Below are 21,311 nucleotides of genomic sequence, written 5' to 3'. Positions count from 1 at the left end.
GACGTTAAAACTAACAGATAGCACTATAGCTATATTGATTAGCAATGTTATGCCATATCTGTCAACGTTGGGATGTAAAAAATATGGGACAACAAATAGCTTCAAATGATAGAATACATAGCAAACATTAGAAAATATTGACAATAAAATAAAATGTTTAGCCTATTAAAAACAATGGCCTATACAGAAATTAAATAAAGCTCTAAAATATATTTAAATTTTAATTGTATTTGCATATTGATTAAAGTTACTATAGTTATTTAGTGAAGACCAGCAAATTAATCTCTCATTGTGTTGTGATTGATAACAGAGGTGTTAATGGAAGAATGCACAGATCTATATGAATGAATGAATGATTGAACGAATGAATGAATGAATGAAGCATTCCACTACTTTAGTAACTGTTTGTACTCATTCAAGAAAAAATTAGTTGTGTTTAAAATAAAACAATCAGGACAGAGCAAAAAAAAAAAAGAAGCACTTTTCCGACGGTCCCTTACGAGAGCTCCACTCCGCGCTAGCTCAGCTCTCCCAGCTAAACGCATATCCCCGGCTAAAGCCTGATTTATACTTCTGCGTCAAGTGACCGGCGTAACTCACGGCGCAGGCAACGCGAGTGGCTGTGCATTTATACTTCTGCGCGCTGTCTCTGTTGGTCTGCATTAACACTTCCGAAACACTAGTGGGCAGTGAGGTGTAAATGTTCCTCTGTGTCGAGTTTCTTCGCTGCTTTTTTGCTTTTCCTGAACACTTCCGGGATGTACAAGTGGCTCAAACTCGCTCATTTTGAGGCAGGAACTGGCGGACGTGCAACAACTTTAACTATGAGGTAAACATAAAACAAAACTTTTCATCCGGAGCTCCTTCACGGGACTCCACACTTGTAAACAATCGCTCGCGCCATTCGCGCGGCTTTCGGTCCCACCCAGACTCGTCAGCGCTACCAAGCCGACCAATCACAGAGCTTGCGCTACGCATCGTTGCGACGTGTAGTTACAATTTTTGAGAGGTGCACATCAGCGACGCCGATGGCGACGGCGAAGGGCTATGCATCAGCGCCGTAGCATACGCCGGCGTTTGACGCAGAAGTATAAATCAGCCTTAAACGGAGCAGTGATCGTAATGTCGAGCGAAAAAAAAAGAAAAAGACAGCTGTGAAACATAACCAGCTTTGTCTTTTTGTAGGAAACACACTTTAGATCTTTTTAGGCTAAGAGGTTTTTTGAGTGGTCACACTTTACAATAAGGTTCATTAGATAATGTTAATTAATGCATTTACTAACATGAACAAACAATGAACAATACATTCACTACTGTAATTGTTCATGTTAGTTAACGTTAGTTAATGAAAATACAGTAGTTCATTGTTAGATCATGTTAACTCATGGTGCATTAACTTATGTTAACAAGCATGGACTTGGATGTTAACAATGCATTAGTAAATGTTCAATTATGATTAATAAATGCTGTACATGTGTTGTTCATGATTAGTTCATGTTAGTAAATGCATTAACTAATGAACCTTATTGTAAAGTGTTACCTTTTGAGTTATTGCCGTCTATCACTAAATGTGTCAGGAATATCAAAAACAAAACCAGCTTAACTGCGCTCATTTCTGGTGCCCCCCTGGATGTACAGCGCCCTTAGCATTTGCCTATACTGCCTATGCCACAGGCCGACCCTGCATATTGAAGAATTAAAAATGTACAGGACACTAATAACTTTGTTTTCCACTGTATTTACAGTGCCTATCTTCGCACCCTGTGAAAATGATTATTAATCTACTTACATTACACCCTGCTTTAAAAAGACCTTCAGGATAAATGTGCAGAGAGACACCGGTTATACTGTAGGGGAAGAGGCTACAAACACATTTGAAACACTGGAGAAGTTTTTGGAATGTGATTTCAGGCTGGATGACAAATAAAGTCATTATTTCTGTGGTATTGTCTATAGGCACTGTATACATAATAAAACTGAAGTTTTTGTTTTTGGAGTGTATCAGGAGGTGTGTGTCTGACCTGTGCGCTGTAGCGTGTGTGTCTGCGCTGACGCTGCCGTCGCTGTGGAGTGTGTGAAGTGGGAAGCCGACGGGTTGACGCTGTCGCTGCTGTCTCCGCTCTCAGTGCTGGAGATCTCCTCCTCCTCAGACTCCCGCAGAGATGAGCACGGAGACGCTCCCTCCACCTCCTCAAACTTCCTCTTCAGAATCCCACTCATGACTGACAGACAGAGAGAGGCAGAGAAAGAGTAGGTAAACATAACATTCATATTCTCTACACAGACAGACATTCATTCATTCATTTTCTTTCAGCTTAGTCTCTGATTTATCAGAGGTTGCTACAGTGGAATGAACTGCCAACTATTCCATCGTATGTTTTACACAGCGGATGCCCTTCTGGCCAGTATTGGGAAACACCCATGCACACTCATTCACAATGACCAATTTTAAGAGTTCACAATTAGTTAAAGCTTGATTATATTAGCAGGTTTGCCATGCTGTTCCAGGAGAGAACCCTGAGCTCGGTGATGGATGAGCCCAGGGTTCCCATCTGTTCAATGAGAATTTTAAGGGATACGAGATCAAGTAGTTCTCGAGAGCTCCACAGGTACAGACCGGCAACCATGCCAGTGTGTACGTATTAAATGCTTGTGACTTTTTCTTGTGTCACATTTCTTTAATCTGTGGGGGGAAACTGAAGTACCAGGGAAAACCCATGCAAAGACAGGGAGAACATGTAAACTCTGCACAGAAAGTGCCTACTGGCTCAGCTAGTACTTGAACTAATGACCAGTGCTAGCCACTGAGCCGCCGTTTTGCCCAACCCTAAAACTGAGGAGGAGGGAGAAGGGATGGTTGGGGGGGAGGGTCTTCCGAAACAAAGATAAGAAATAAAGTTAAGCTGGATATTTATGTTAAATTTAGAATGATCTGATTGGCTAACTAATAATTAGCAATAGGGACCAGCTGCGGTCAATCCTATCATGTGCTTCTCATAAAATTGAAATTTCACTAAGGTCCCGTTTACACTAATGCGTTTTCGTTTTAAAACGCATAAGTTTTGCTACGTTACGCCATTCGTCCACACTACGTCAGAGTTCTCGAGCGCCGAAAAGGTAGTGTTTTGAAAACGCTGGAGAGGCCATTTCATTCTGAAACACTGCTGCTCCATCTTGTGTGGATGAGGAAAAACGGAGACATCTGAAAACGGAAGCGGGACTGCTGAGATTCGCTACCTGATTGGGGATTTTGTGTTATTGCCTTCGTCACAGTATCCTTCCCATATTCGTCAAGCCTCTATCACATGACTATAACACATGGCTTTAACGCTACCGGAAAACAGTACTGTAAACAACAACATGGACAGAGAAATGGGAGCATTGTTTGCACTATTGTCTGTTTTAGGCGCCACTGTGCAGTTATTCATTTGTTACATTTAGTAACAACTCAATCTCGTTGTCTGTCCACAAAAATACCTCTCTTGCTTTCTTTGCCATCGTGTTTAATGTTCAACCGGCGTTTGTTGACTAACAATAACCAATTGCCGAGCGAGACACATGCTTTCTGTTTATACAAGAATGCGCATGCTAGACTAGTTTATACTAGAGTGCGCGAATGGTCACGTGATATACGTTTTTGGTGGCGTAGTGTGGACTGAGATATGTTCAGTGACGCTAGGTGAAACGCTAGTGTGGATGTGGATTGTTTTTGATCTTAAACGCCGTTTTAAAACTAAAACGCACTAGTGTAAATGGGGCCTAAGTTTACTCAATTCACCTGTAGCGCATATGTTTGGACGGTAGGGGAAACTGGAAACACACGCCAACACAGGGAGAACATGCAAACTCCACACAGAAATGCCAACTGACCCAGCTGTAACTCGAATGAGCGACCTTCTTGCTGTGAGGTATCAGTGCTAACCACTGAGCCACGAGCCACCATGCTGCCTCAAACACAGAATTCTGGATTTACTATATTTACAGTTGAAACCAGAAGTTTACATACACTGTATAAAAGGGCACACAACCATTTAAAAAAGTCAGATGTTAATGTAATTTTCAGTACACTTCCTGCAATGTGTTTTGACACTGTATTTATTATGAACATTGAACAAATACAAATTACAATTTTGTGTAACATGCAAATCACTGTGCTAGACTATTGTAATAACATGTAAACACAAACACACACATGAAGTATCACTATGTATAATCCTCATAAAACAAATAACATATAAACAAATAAATCCTCACTTCACCTCAAAAAACGTAAGTTTATCTAAGGTTTATCTAATTGACAACATTTGAGTTAATTGGAGGCACAAGTGTAGAATTTAAGGAAAACCTCAAACACACTGCTTACTTGTGTGACAACATGAGAAAATCAACAAGCCAGAATCAACAACAAAAATAGTAAACATTAAGTATAATTTACCATCAGACATTTTGTAAAAATGCTTATGTTCCTTTTTTGTGAGTGTATGTAAACTTCTGATTTCAACTGTATGCATGACACTTTTCATGTAGTGTAACTCATTTCCATCATTCACTGATTCATAAGATAAGGCTTTCCTCAAGAAACACATTTTTTATGTTTTCAAACACATTTTTGCTTCAATTAAATGTGCTAATATGTTTGATCTTGGAAACCTTGTACACTCTCTGAAATAAAGGTACACAAGCTGTCACTGGGGTGGTACCTTTTGAAAAGGTACAAGTTTGTACTTGAAGGGTCCATATTTGTACATCAAAAGTATTAGTTCCCTAAAATTTTAAGAGGAACACTTTTGTACTTTTCAGATACTTATTTGTACTCAAAATGGACCTTTTAGGTACACACCTGTGCCTTTTCAATGATAGCTCATGTACCTTTATTTCTGAGAGTGTACAGTGAAAGAGCGTTGAGCCCCTGTTGCTCAGTTCTCTGCTTCTCAAAACACTCCATTAGTGATAAACGCTGAAACACTTCCTGCTCTGCTTTCCTGTCCTCCTCCTCCTCCTGCCATTGATCAGCAGCCTCACAGGACCACAGGAGAAAAATAAAAATAAAAAAACAGGACTAATTGAATTCTACCTCAGGCTTCCAGGAAGTCCATTTGGTCTGTGTTTGATTGAGTGTCTTCAGCAAAGAAAACAAATGTGAAACTCGAGATGAGTTTTCAGAATTGCGCTCATAAAGCACCTCGGCTTCAGGAATTTATTCATCATCGCACAAGGACACGAAACAAAAAAAAAATTTATGAAAAGGCCGCATGGAAAGAAAGGTCCCCTAGATAAAAATAAATGTTCAGCTGAATAAAATAAGTTGAATCTTTTAGAGCAGAAGTGAACAAAGCTTTCAGTTTCTACAGAAGACGCAGCGAAATTGTTCCAATTCAAATTCGCCTTACTGTACAAATTTGATGGTTGCTATGCAACACGGAATATTCCGAGTTCCCTGAAGTGCCCTGAAATGTGCAGCTTTTATGTGTAATTTCAACTGAAACATCAAAACAGGAGGAATAACCAATCAGAGTCGAGCTTAAAGCACAAATGAAATCCAAACTTAGCATATTGATTTTGTTAGCTCATACTGCCATAGATATATACACTAGATATCGCATACGGACCATGAGCATGCGTCAATAGCCCTTTTCACACAGTGATAAATATCCAGAAAAATTTAATTCTCCTTACTGTACAAATTTTATGGTTGCTAAGCAACCCAAAATATTCAGAGTTCCCTGAAGTGCCCTGAAATGTGCAGCTTTGATGTGTAATTTCAACCGAAACATCAAGACAGAATATCGAGTAGCTCCTCCTCCTTTAGAAAATTAATAGCCAATAGCATTTGATGTCTATCTCAGCTCAGCCAATTAGAGTAGAACAACTAGCAGAGCAACATACAGATCTAGAAACACAGAAAAAGTCCCAATAAAATGACATAGCATGGATTGCATTCCTTTTTTCCTGGATATATCCTCTTGGGAATAAAAAATGCATCCAGCCAGGATTTCCAAATCACCTATTTAAAATCCCTGAACTTGGTTTTTGCTTTCTACAGTCATCACAAATTTTATGCATTTTTGCACTACTTTTACCTTCTTCTTTAGGCCATGGCTTGTTGCACACCACCATTAGTGGGTCATGTAGACTGTAAAAAATAAATTTACAGTTTTCCATATTTCGTGATTCATGTATTTTATTTTATTTTTTAAATATTTTTTTATTATTATTTCTGCTTTTGAACCGCATTATGCACACTCACAATGACACAGGCCTTAAAAACTCATGCAAATGCTAAACTTTTACTCCATTTTTCTCCACAGCCTTGTGATGTGACTACATTGCAGATGCTGAAATTATATATTGTGTTTTTCTAACTTACACATACACTGAAAAAAATATTCAAAGATGATCCCTTGGATTTACTCAATTTTTTTTACGTTAAGTGGTTGTAAACAATTTTTTTGGGCTGAATTTAAACAAACAAATTATGTTGAACATTATTAAACTTAATTTGTTTGTTTAAATTCAACACAAATAAATTATTTGCAACAGTACTGCATGCAACACTTTTGTAAGTCCTCTTTTTTTTTTAAAGTGCAGTATGTAAGTTTGACACCCAGTGGTTGAACTAGGTATTGCATGCCTGGATCAAAACACACACCAGTTGCCAGATTGAGGACAGGAGCAGGTGATTTAAATCATGCTCTATATACATGAAGCCGGAACGTCTTCTGTTTCTCACAGCTGCAACAGAAAACTGACAATGGTCACCTCAGGTACACCTGATATGCTTAATCCAGTGTTAAATGCTAATAATGTGATTTTGAATGCCATTTTACATGACAGTTATTGCCATATACTGAAAGCAGCAGCAGATAGTTCACCTCAGATCTTAAAAATAAAATAAGCTTTTTGAAATTGAACTAAAGACATATCAGTGATTCAGCATGTACATTTACATTTAGTAATTTAGCCGATGCTTTTATCCAAAGCGACTTACAAATGAGGACAAGGAAGCAATTAACACAACTATAAGAGCAACAATGAATAAGTGCAGTAGGTGAGTTACAGGTGTGTAAAGTCTAAGAAGAAAAAGCATTAGTAAATTTTTTTTTTTTTTTGAGTACAGTTAGTGGTATAGCCAGAGAGGCAACTGCAGATTAGGAAGGAAAGTGGAGACTAAATAGTTGAGTTTTTAGTTGTTTCTTGACAACAGCAAGTGACTCTGCCGTTCTGATGCAGTTAGGGAGTTCATTCCACCAACTGGGCAGATTGACCAACTGAGCTTTTAATAACGTTAACTATTTTTAATATGTCTTAAATAGATCATAAATCTTACCATTTTATTGGAGTGCACTATTCCGTGTTTCTGAACAGCCAAATTGCTCATCATGTGTATCTCACCATAATGCTTACGCTCATAATATTTATATAAATTACTAATTATTACCTCATGTGGAACTCTGAATCTGCGTCTTATTTCGGAGTCTGCTACTGTCCACCAGAGGTCACATTTCGGTCACGAGCGCATGCTTTGAGAGCCTTTCTGCCCGAATGAATGAAATACACGGTTTTCCACCAAGGCAACCCGGGGTGCTGAAACTTAAATGGCTAAACTGGCATTGGGCAGGTTAAATTGCAAAAACAAAGACCGCTTCTTAAATATCTGCAAACATATTATGGTATTTTTATGCTTTTAAAGAGTCAAAAACTTACATACAGCACCGTTAATACTGAAAAAACAGTCACCCTAGCGTAGCAAAATAATGAAAACATCTATCATAGTTAGCCACATAGCAACACCCTGAGAACTACTGCCAGCACCACAGCAACATTATGATTTTTTACATTTAATTTGATGTTTTTAAGTTTTTAGCTCAGTTATTCTGCTTAAATCCGCAGATTTTATACAAAAGATTCTCCACCGAAATAACTAAAAGATACTTTAAAGCACTAATCAGTAATCAAATATAGTATACAATGAGATTACTTTGAGACAGAAACAGCACAGGAATCTGGAGCAGGATATTCTCCCATGATGGTGTGTTTTGTACAGGTAAGCACCATTTTCTCTTTTTTATTCAGCTGTTACATGTAATAAACCTGTTTTTTTCTGTAGTGTTCAACCTGTTCGATTGGACAGATTTCATAGAGATTTCCTGAGCCTGCAGTAACAGCACATCCTGACAGTATCTTTTCCCTCCCGACTTCTGTTTATTTCTGTAGCTACAACTGAGCCAGCAATGAGAGCGAAAACGAGACACACACACACACACACACACACACACACACATGCATGCGCCAAAGTCTGGAGAGAGAGGAAGACTGGCTGGCAGCCTCATTACTGAGAGCGAATGTGTTGTTTTTACACTGCAAGCCTACTGAAACCAGCGGAGAGACTGATGAGCTTGGATTTTACAGGCAGGGGAAGAATCACAGCTGATGGGGATCGCATTGAGCTCAGAAAGAAAGTCATCTAATCTTACAGTTGCTTAAAAATCACTATAAATATACAGCAAATAAATAAATAGCTAATCAAACGAACACAGCGCAGCAGCTAAATTCATTTACAGATTCAGATGTAGTCAGGAGTCTCCAATAGTATCTGGATGCAGCCTTGATGATGCAAGCTGAGATTGCATAACTCAGAGATGCAATGTCAGACACAATGCACTCAATGGAGCTAGTGACGTCACTGTGAGGGGTGGGGTTAGAGGTGGGATTAGGGGAGCACATTATATTGCATTGCATGCAGCTCAGATTGCAACTGCACCAGGTCTGCATCTAGACCCCTCTAGGAGGATCTGAAGGTTAGAACGAGCTTCAGAATGAAGAAGAAAGGGCATTTAAGTGTGTCTATTTAATTAATGTGTCTGGGTATTTCTGAAACCGCTGATCTATAGGAAATTTCACACACAGCACCTCCAGGGAGAATTTCTGAAAAAAAAAGGAAAATATCCAGTGAGCAGCAGCTTGGTGTGTGAAAATGCGTTGGTTTTGGCAGAGAGCTAAGGATAGAAAGAAAACAGTTACCCAAATTACCAATTGAGGGTTACAGAGGAACATTTTCGAATATATCCAAACTGTAAAAACGTATTCATTAGGGATGTAACAATATTGTAAATACCGTCATACCGCAATAGTAATTTTTTTCTATATTACCGTAGGCGGATGACTCAATAAAACTATATTTCTGAGAAAAGTTTGCTCAGACGAATGAAGCGAACGGGAGGTAGCGGGAACTACAATTCCCATCAGCTTAGGCGTGGCCATTATCCGGTCTGTTGTCACTACAGATCCAGTAATGCGGAAATGGAGTGTGCTGCTAGTAGCGAGGAAGAAAAAGAGCTGGAAATGATCAAACCTAAAGGGGGATTAAATCAGATGTGGAAGCATTTCGGTTTCTTTCTAAAAAATTACGAAAAAGGAGAAAAGGTGATAGACAACAAAAAAACAGTATGCAGGCACTGCCAGACTGTGGTGAAATATAAGTTGGGGAATACGACTAAAAACAGTCATGGGGGCTGCAGAACACAGCACACTTGTTAGATTGATGCAGACATTGACTTGTACCGTAAAGAGACCTCTATCTCACTCATGGCTTGTCCTTTCAAGCGGTGGAAAGACAATGCACAACGTTACCCACTGCTGTCAACCTTGGCTAAATCATATCTCTCTCTCCCAGAAACCTCAGTCCCAAATAAGAGGGTTTTTTTCTGTTGCAGGTAGGGTTGTAACGGTATGAATTTTTCACGGTATGATAATCGTCTAAAACAATACCACGGTTTGACGGTTTCGCGGTATACGGTATGTTACAAATGTTACAAAATAATAGAACAGTGAAGCAAATTTGACTTTTTCCAAATAATATATTTTTAGTTACTATAAACAACACCACTTACAATGAACAAATAAAAATAAGAAAATAATAAATAATGTGTCAAAGTCCAAATAAACATGGTGCAAATCCTCAGTAAAAAATAGATATAAATATTTACTATACTATAAATAGTTACATAACGAAACTAGATTCAATATGGAACATCCTTAGGTTTTATGTGCCAGCATGAATATGGTTGTCTGTGGATATGGATTTGGAAATGGTTGTCTGCAATGCAGACAAACAGCTGCATCTTCATTTGCGTCTTTTGAAAACAGCAAGAGCAGCAGTTCGTCTTTGCTGTGTCACTGTTTTGTCATGTTTCTGTGCTGCTGTGCATGCAAAAGTACTTAGTATGAGAATTATTTCATGCAAAACTTTTTTTTTTTGCATTTTATTTAGCCGCGCATAAATGTATGCCTATCTCTCATTCCGTGTTGTTCAAAAAGCTCAGTGTTGGTCCACGAACAAAAGCGAAACCTATGCTTATTGGTTGTGATATAGCGAGTTTGAACCAATCTGGGCATGGAGGAGGGACAATGCATCAATGTATCATGTCTGATTTGTCCGGAGACACAGTGACGAGCGTTTCTTTGTCAAATCAGCGTTGTCAAATGTTGATGACGTAACCGCACTGATTCCGGAGCCTCTGAAAGTCCGTTATGTGATACAGCACTGGAAAGCTGAGATTCTCTTCTTTATGCCAATCTTTGAATTGTATGAATCGGATCAGCGGATCAAAAGTTATTAAACATTTAAGAGCAATAACGTTACTTATTTTTAGCCGCGGGCGGCTGTCTCGGTCTTTAAGGGTTAAAACCGTTGATATGCAATTGTTCATGGTATGATAATCGTGCACGTTCAAATCGTGGTAAACCGTCATACCGGTATATTGTTACAACCCTAGTTGCAGGGGACATGCCCAGAGATCCCAGCTTTTACCAGATTATAGTTATATGATAATTTTCCTTAAAAACCCCATTTCTATCTAAGTGAGTGAGTGATTAAATGTTGAATGTGATGAGTTTTCAACAATACTAAATAGAATTTATTTTTAAATGGTTTTATAGTTTTGTGTTATTAAAATTGAAAAATGTAAGTTCCTGTTTCAAAACTTACAGATAGATGGCTAATTTGTATGTCATTATGTTCAGTGCTAAGGTAAATAAACACTTTTGGCACTTTTTTTCGAGTCTTTTCATTAGTTTTGTTTTTCCTGTAAATTATTCAATAAATACCGTACCGTGCCATTCATACCGAGGTATTATCATAACGTGAAATTCTGATACCGTTACATCCCTAGTATCCATAAATTAGCAGTCTTCTGTATTTTGTAATTTATGTTTTTATTGTTCTCCATTTATTTATGCTTTTGAATCGCATTATGAGACCTTGATCTTTATTTAGGCCACTTATAGCCTTAAAAGGTTGGAAAAGGAGACTTTGAAAGGTGAAAAGGTGACTTTTTAGTAACATTTTTAATACTTTAGTAGTTTATACAGTTGAAATCAGAATTATTCAACCACCTTTTTCTTAGAGCTGCTCGATTATGGGAAAATCATGATCACAATTATTTTGGTAATAATTTTAATCAGGATTATTGAAAACCATTATCTGTTGAAATCAAAATGATTCGCCCTCCTGTGAAATTTATTTATTTATTTTTAAGAAATATTTCCCAAATGATGTTAAACAGATTCAGGATTTTTTTGCACAGTATTTCCTATAATATTTTTTCCTCTGAAGAAAGGATTATTTGTTTTATTTTGGCTAGAATAAAAGCAGGTTTAAATATTTTGAAACCTATGTTAAGGTCAATATTATTAGCCCCTTTAAACAATATATTTTTTTGATTGTCTACAGAAGAAACTTCTGTTATACAATGACTTGCCTAATTACCCTAATTAAACCTTTAAATCACACTTTAATCGGAATGCTTGTATTTTGAAAAATAATAATTTGATAAAAGAAATCAGTTATTAGAAATGAGTTATTAAAACTATTATGTTTAGAACAGATCTTTCCATTAAACAGAATTTGGGGGGAAAGGATGGCTAATAATTCAGGAGGGCTAATAATTCTGACTTTAGCTGTATATATTTGAGTTATTTTCCTCCCTGTAAATAGGGGAAGGGAAATAAATACAATAGAATAAAAATATAAAACAAACTATGCTTTAAGCATCTTCACTGTAAGAAAAACACTTTAATCACAGCTACAGTAGTTCTTCAGTCAAGAGCAGTGAGGGATTTTCTCCTTTTGTTGTTTGATTAATAATAAAAGTCGCCAGCAGGAATATCAGAGGCTGAGCGCACACACAACAGCATGCGATCTCATTCGCGCTTTTAAAAACATGAATGATTCGAATGTACATCAATGTATGATGTTCATCCCGCGCTGCAAAAGGTACATTACAGCACATGCTTTTAGTAATGTTCACGTGAAACTGAGCTTTGCAGAGCAATAAATGTGTACAGCTGGAAAGGGGGCGCTACATGATGCAATAATGGTTTTATCTTGATTAATGTTTTTTCATAATTGTTAGAAGCCAAAATAGTAATCAAACTGATTTTCGGATTAATTGCACAGCCCTACTTTTTAAAATTTTTTTATTTATTTTCCTAATGATATTTAACAAAGCAAGGAAATTTTCACAGTATGTCTGATAATATTTTTTCTTCTGGAGAAAGTCTTATTTGTTTTATTTCAGCTAGAATAAAAGCAGTTTTAAATTTTTTTAAAACCATTTTAAGGTCAAAACTATTAGCCCCCTTAAGCTATACTTTTTTTTTTCGATAGTCTACAGAACAAACCATCATTATACAATAACTTGCCTTATTCCCCTAACCTGCTTAGTTAACTTAATTAACCTAGTTAAGCCTTTAAATGTCACTTTAAGCTGTATAGAAGTGTCTTGATAAAATTTCTAGTAAAATATTATTATCTGTCATCATGGCAAAGAGAAAATAAATCAGTTATTAGAAATGAGTTATTAAAACTATTATGTTTAGAAATGTGTTAAAAAAATCTTCTCTCCGTTAAACAGAAATTAGGGAAAACCAATTCAGGGGGTTTAATAAATCTGACTTCAACTGTATATATTCTGTTTTTATATTTATTTCAGTAATATTATTTTATAAAATGCACATTTATAAAAGTATTTTTGTACAAGACGATTTGTAATGTTCAATGTCTTTTAGTGGATGTATTATACGGTATGAGAGAGCTACTGCAGATTTGTTAAACAAGTTGTTCTGTTCCATGAACATCTCTTGTTGATATCATGTATTTATTTCTCTCTCCTTCAATGAGGCTTTAATTCAGGTGGAGTCAACCTTGCAAATTAGCTCTACTGATGGATTCTCTGTCCTCATTGGTCCAACAAAGGATTGGCTTGTGAATATAAGACAGACCTGTGATCTTTGGAGAAAGAATCTCTTTTGGTGGCTTTTTATTGAGGGCTCTTGTGAGAGGATTTGGTTGGCCAAATCATCTTAATTTCATTCGTAATTTATGGGATGCTTTAGAGAGGTGATGGCCATTTTCCTCTGTCTAAGTTTTCTCCTATGTAACAACAGAAAGGGAATTGTCGTTTTATGTATTAGATTAGTTAGATTAAAATATTGAAGTTAGTATATTTTGTTTGTTATGTTGACCCCTCCTGAAGACTTCACTGCAAAAAATGGCCGTGATTTCAACAGTAAAAACTGTAAAAATGCTACAGTACAAATCCATAACCTGGTTAACGGTATGTTTCCTATATATATACGGCGAATAACCGTAAATTGACTTTCCCAGAACTCCCTGCATGGCACATAATTTTTTATGCATTTGGTTGACATTATTATGGATCTTTTTAGTTGTTTCCCCATCAGTTATGTACATTAGAGATTTATGTTACATCTAATGTTGATAAACAATGTTTATTTCATGACTTTAATTTTATGCGTGTTACCATACTGGCTTTTGTAGCTGTGTGAATGACACAGAGCACCTTGCTGATACGCTTTTCTGTTTGTGGGAGAAGTTGATTGGGATGAGCTTTGGCTCATTATGTAACTTTCTAATCACCACCTGCATGTGGGTGTGCTAACATGTCTAACTGTGTAACAAAAGATGTGTTGATGTTGATCATTCAAAATACAGACATATTACCTCTATAAATTAATAAAATACAGTAATTTACCGTAAAAATTAGAAATTACTTTTATGGCTTGTACCGTGTTTTTAACGGTAAAGTACTGGCAACCACAATTGCCGTTTTTTTACTGTAAATTTTACAGATTTATTTTTTACAGTGTTGTTTACTTCCTTATGTTAAATAAATGTATACTTTTTATTTATTTATTTATTTATTTATTTATGTATGTATTCTTTTATTTTTTTTTGGGACGCTAAACTTGTTGTTTTTGTGAGTCAGTAAAAGGGAAAAATCTTTATCCACACCTCGGGGGATGTAATAAAGTGGTGCAAATTGGATTTGCATTATAAACTTTAATTTCAGGTGTTCTATTTTACATGTTAAGTTTTTAGCTTCTAAATTATTCAGCTTAAATCCACAGATAATTTTTTTTTAATTGTGCAAAGGCATAGCAAAAACATCAACAGATTCTGTCTGGCTGTAATCAGTAATCAAATATAGTATCCAATGAGATTAATTCGAGATCAAAGAAGAACTGGAATCTGAAGCAGGAGATTTTCTCATGACACCAGAAACAATGTTCGGCTCCATCCGGCCCAGTTTAACCCCTGGGCAAGACCAGCTGAGGCCTATTGTGTGTGTGTGTGTGTGTGTGTGTGTGTGTGTGTGTGTGTGTGTGTGTGTGTGTGTGTGTAGCAGCTGGAGCCTCTCCAAACCGCAGCAGTGATGTGGAATGTGTCTCCCTCTCATAAGAACAGAACAGGCCTCTGTTTTCCACAGACACACTGACTGCACCTACTGTCGACCTGGAGAAACACAATCCTCTGAATGCTGCACTGCACTATGAGCTGTACTACAAGCCCAAATACAGTATTAGGCTCCCTTTAAGGTGCAATCTCACGAGTCTTCTTGAAACTACTTGTTTCTGGTAGGCAGTGTTCTCACTATGGCTATAAGATAATACGTTGTATTAGATGTTATATGTCATGTATTTATGTTAAATCTGATTAAACAATAGAAATACATGTAAATTAAGCAAATTGTACTCGTGTGTGTTTGTGTGTGTGTGTGTGTGTGTGTGTAATAATTCAAAAATGAGGTGGATTAATTCCTATTATTAAGAGTATTATTGTCAGCCACTTTAAACATTATAAATTGTTTGAACATTACTGCGAACCCTGTACTGCGCTTATTTGTTAAAAAATGTCAACATTTAAATTTAAAATGTGCTTTTAAAAGTTAAAAAAAAATGATAGGTTACTGTTCTTAAAGTAAAAAAAAAAAACTTTCTGTACTTAAATGTCAAGTATCAACAGCTGAAAATATAGGCTATATGTTATCATATTCATATATTAAGCATATTTATTGCATTTTTAAATGTATGACTGTATGTTCATATGATATTTGATTCCTCTGTACCACTAGAAAAAAGCCCGTTCACATTCATACGCTCATACACTACGGCCGTGTGTGTGTGTGTGTGTGTGTGTGTGTGTGTGTGTGTGTGTGTGTGTGTGTATATATATATATATATAAATTCTTTTCAGCTTAGTCCTTTTATTAATCTGGGGTCGCCACAGCGGAATGAACCGCCAACTTATCCAGCACATTTTTTCATCCAGCACCCTTCCAGCCCAACCCATCTCTGAGAAACAACCATACACACTCATTCACACTCTTACGGACAATTTAGCCTACCCAATTCGCCTGTACCGCATGTCTTTGAAATGTGGGGGAACCCGGAACACCCGGAGAAAACCCACACGAACACAGAGAGAACATGCAAACTCCACACAGAAACGCCAACTGACCCAGCCGAGGCTCGAACCAGCGACCGTCTTGCTGTGAGGTGACAGCACTACCTACTGCACCACTGCATCAGCTATAAATGTATATATATATATATATATATATATATATATATATATATATATATATATATATATATATATATATATATATATATATATATATATATACACACACACACACACACACACACACACACACACACATATATGTTTGTGTGTGTGTATGTGTGTATATATATATATATATATATATATATATATATATATATATATATATATACATATATATATATATATATATATATACATATATATATATATATATATATATATATATATATATATATATATATATATATATATATATATATATATGTATATATATATATATATATATATATATATATATATATGTATATATGTATATGTATATATATATATATATATATATATATATATATATATATATATATATATATATATATATGTATATATATATATATGTGTATATATATATATATATATATATATATATATATATATATATATATATATATATATATATATATGTATATATATATGTATATATATATATATATATATATATATATATATATGTATATGTATATATATATATATATATATATATATATATATATATATATATATATATATATATATATATATGTATATATATATATATATATATATATATATATATATGTATATATATATATATATATGTATATATATGTATATATATATATATATATATGTATATATGTATATATATATATATATATATATATATATATATATATATATATATATATGTATATATATATATATATATATATATATATATATATGTATATATATATATATGTATATATATATATATATATATATATATATATATATATATATATATATATATATATATATATACATACTTGATGGTGAGTAAATAGTGAGTAAAATTAAAAATTTAGGGTGAAAAATTCCATCAATGCTATTGATCAATTTGGGAAGCTATGGTGAAAGCTACTACTACTACTATTATTATTATTATTATTTTTATTATTATTATTATTATTATTATTTACACTAATCACACACAGTGTCTTCCCTTAAAGCTGTTGAAACTGAATAATAATGTCATGGATTTTTGCAGCATAACGATTTCCTCTCAGTGATTTCATTGATGAATTCTCTCTGATTACAGATGAGTGTTTATTTTCTCATCTCGAGTGTGCCTGTGTCTTATATATATATATATATATATATATATATATATATATATATATATATATATATATATATATATATATATATATATATATATATATATATATATATATATATGTCTATTTTGAGTCTATAACAATTATTTATTAGTGTAGTTGTAGACTTTTGCTCACCAAAACCCCTAAACCAACATATTAACATCTTTGCAAATGCACTTGTATTGAACTGTACTGAAATCAAATCAAATCACTTTTATGTGACAATAAAAGTGATTCGATTGGATTTGATTTGAATTATATTAAAACAAGCTGTAAATGGGCGGAAAACGAGTGCATGAAACAAAGAGCTTACAGGTGCATGTCCCTGTGACTTGACTAAAAACACTAACAGTTATCTTTCTCCAAATGTCACAGACTTTCCTCGCTTTCAAGCACAGGATGGAGAAACATCGCTCCTAAACGCACAGAAAATTCCCTTGATCTGACCCCTGGATCTGTTTTGAGTCCTGCTGTTTCCCCCAGCGGTCCGGCGAGATGCAGGAGCTCTGCAATAATTGGAAATGGCTTCTCTAGTTTTGGAGACACAATGTAAGTCAATTTTCTTGTAATCATCATAATTAGTTCCCCTTGTTGAAAATCCATTCGCGTTTTCCGTCCTCAGCGGATGCCGCGCTGCTCGCCGATTGCCATGGTGACGCTAATACACTCACACAAATACTGAATTTCACATTTGAGAGTCATTTTGCCTCTTTTTATCATTTGTGTAGCATAGAGCACACAGGCACACTCGAGATGAGAAAATAAACGCTCATCTGTAATCAGAGAGAATTCATCAATGAAATCACTGAGAGGAAATCGTTATGCTGCAAAAATCTGACATTATTATTCAGTTTTTCAACAGCTTTAAGGGAAGACACTGTGTGTGATTAGTGTAAATAATAATAATAATAATAATAATAATAATAATAATAATAATAATAATAATAATAGTAGTAGCTTTCACCATAGCTTCCCAATTGATCGATTGCGTTGAAGGGATTTTTCACCTCAAAATTTTTATTTACTCACTATTTACTCACCATCAAGTAGTACTAAACCTTTTTTTTCTGTTGAACCCAGAAGAAGATATATAAAAAATGTTAGAAAACCATAACCATTGACATGCACAGTAGAAAAAAAGGCAAATGCTATGGAACTGGATGGCTATCTGCTTGTTAGGTGGTGACGTGTTTGTGACGTATGTGATACTGTTTCCGGGTCCAAGCCGTTACATTCATTTGAGTGGAGAAATCATTCGTTTATGATCACGTTTTATTCCTATCACACATTAAAGTTAATTTTACATAAAGTCATAGTGTACGCAACAATCTCTGGGCTTGCTGCATAACAAATACCAAAATTTTTACAATTTATAAAAAAAATTAATCACTTTCTGGCCATCGGATATTAGGCATGTACATATATATTGCGATCGTCATTTTCGAAAGCATTAAATCGCTTTGTAAACGTTTATTATTACCATTTCATGAGTCTCCCCATTCAGTTGAATAGAGCACTTGGACCCGAAAGCAGCTTCGCATGACGTCACACTTAACAAGCGGATAGGTTTCCAGCTTTCTTCAACAGTTTTATGTTCAACAGAAGAAGAAAAAACTTTAAGATAAATGAATGGTGAGTAAATAAAGGCAAGGTTTTGGATTTTGGATGATCTATCCCTTTAAGAGTACCACTTTTGTAGGCTAATGCGTGTTTATTAGCCTAAAATATCATATTTTATCTACAACAACAATGCAACAGAAATGCGGCTTAGAAGCCTTTATTTTTTAATTACCTGTGACAAATTAAAAAGCAGTTAATAGTTAAATCGGCTAATCGTTGCATCCCTACTGACGATATCAATGCAAATGTTTTCAGCTGCCCGCACCACTTGCTTATGGTGACTCGCGCTCTGCGTATTTTTGATGACTTGGTCACACTATTTGGAGGGCTGGAACAAATTGCCAATTGTAGTGTGTATGTGAAATTTCAGCTCAATATACCCCACAAATAATGTTTTATAACTTTTGAAACCAACCCTTTTAGGCTTTGATCCAAATTGTGTGACTGTCACTTTAAATTTAAATGAGGTTGTGCTCTTTTCAAAAGAGGGCGGAGCAACAAATGCCTATGCATCACCATAGTGGCAGATTCAAAACAAGACTACTGACATTATCCTCAGCAGGTCAAAACTCTGGCAGACATGAGCTTCTCACTCAGGGCTCTTTATGCAAATGAGGGAGAGATGGTCACTAATGGGCGGGGCTTCCCCCTCTGATGACATGTACAAAGGGGGAATGTCAATCAAAGTGTTTCTGCAGACTGTTTTCATCAAATGTGATAGAATGAATTCATTTTTACAATTGGAGACAGCTATTATTACACATTGTTTCCATACAACTGTGTTTAAACTCCTTATGGAAGGGATTTTTGCATAGTAGGTCAACTTTAAAGCTTAATTTCAGAACTGACAGGTACTTGAAGAAACAGTGTTTTTGGCTGCAGCGTCTCGCCTTAAAACAGTAAATGTTTAAGATCCAGTATACAGCGAGAGAGGCAACTTTCCCTCATGTCTTGCCACAATGAATGGGCATGACGTCTCCGGCTAACCCAAGGTAACCGGATCTGACTGCTGTACTAGAGAGAGAGAGAGAGAGAGAGAGAGAGAGAGACGGAGCTGGTTATTTCTCCTCTACATCTCTCGCTCTTTGTCTTCTTTTAGCTGCTGTAGTTTTCCACAGCACACTTGCAGCATGTTACAAGTGAAAATCCTGCAGCAAAACCCAGCAGAGACAAAAACAGCCACTCCCCGGACGAGCTCAGTAAAACACAGTGTGTACATGGAGAAAAAAACACACACACGTCCATGCAGAACTGACCGCATATAGAGATCAATACAAATCTGGATGAACTAGAGGAGGAGCGATGCATAGAGTATAGCAGAATGATCACAATTCTGTATATCACACCAGCTTTATTTGTTACAATGCAGTTACAGCATACAGAAGCTTCATACACTCTAAACATGCTGGGTTGTTGTAAGCCAACATTGGGTCAACTATGAACAAACCCAACGTTGGCCTAATTTCTTTCAGTTAAATTTATTAGACAATTTTTTTAACCCTATGGTTTGATTTGTCTATATTTGACCCAACACTGGGTTACAACAACCCAGCATTATTTTTTTATATTATCATCTAAATTTTTTAAAATAATTTCTATTTATTTAAATCAACTGTAATTTAACGTAATATTGTCTGGGAAATAAACATAAGATATATTAAATCATTCTATTCTAAAGGTTTATTATTGTAATATTTTATATTAAAGCAGTAATATATTGTTTTCATTATATTTATTCTATAAAAAGTATTCTGTATTAATATAAGTGTGTGATAATGCATTTTTGGTAAAATCTATGTTTAATTAATCTATAAAAAGTTATATATAATAATAATCATGTGATGATACCTAATTAGGAATAAACTATATTAAAAATATTTGATTTATCTACTTAAATATTATATTTAAACAGTTGTTTAATAATGCACATTTTGGGAATATCCATGTTTAATTAATCTATATATATATTTTATTTATTAAATATTAATATTATTAAAATATTAAAATTATTTAATATTAAAAATATTTATTAAAGTACAATCTTATTATATATGTCAATACAATCACATGATAATATAATATAATATAATATAATATAATATAATATAATATAATATAATATAATATAATATAATATAATATAATATAATATAATATAATATAATATAATATGAGGGCGACGCAGTGACACAGTAGGTAGTGCTGTTGCCTCACAGCAAGAAGGTTGCTGGTTCGAGCTTGGCTGGGTCAGTTGGTATTTCTGTGTGGAGTTTGCATGTTCTCACTGTTCACGTGGGTTTCCTCCAGGTGCTCCGGTTTCCCCCACAGTCCAAACACATGCAATATAGGTGAATTGGGTAGGCTAAATTGTCATAGTGTAGTGTATGAGTGTGAATGAGTGTGTGGATGTTTCCCTGAGATGTGTTGCAGCTGGAAGAGCATCCGCTGCGTAAAACATGCTTGATCAGTTGGCGGTTCATTCTCCTGTTGCGACCACAAATTGATAAAGGGACTAAGCCGAAATATAATAATTTGAGAAACCATCTATCTCAACATTTTTTTAGTTCAAATAATTGTTGTATTGT

The 21,311-nt window shown here is 35.1% G+C and overlaps 1 protein-coding gene across 4 annotated transcripts in view; it reads right to left on the bottom strand.

Annotated features, from left to right (window-relative positions):
* Positions 1-21,311, bottom strand: part of csrnp3 (cysteine-serine-rich nuclear protein 3) — a 115,350-nt gene that overhangs the window by 18,487 nt on the left and 75,552 nt on the right. For all 4 annotated transcript variants that reach the window (XM_087268521.1, XM_087268523.1, XM_087268524.1 and 1 more), the window contains one exon: positions 2,022-2,222. In XM_087268521.1, coding sequence (XP_087124647.1) covers positions 2,022-2,220 — 199 coding nt within the window. In that variant the 5' untranslated portion in view covers positions 2,221-2,222. The remainder of the gene's footprint in view (positions 1-2,021; positions 2,223-21,311) is intronic.

The sequence above is a fragment of the Danio rerio genome, chromosome 9, assembly GCF_052040795.2.
Source record: "Danio rerio strain M-AB ecotype USA chromosome 9, GRCz13ab, whole genome shotgun sequence".
In the NCBI taxonomy this organism is placed as follows: domain Eukaryota; kingdom Metazoa; phylum Chordata; class Actinopteri; order Cypriniformes; family Danionidae; genus Danio; species Danio rerio.
This window is presented reverse-complemented; position numbering and strand designations above follow the sequence as displayed.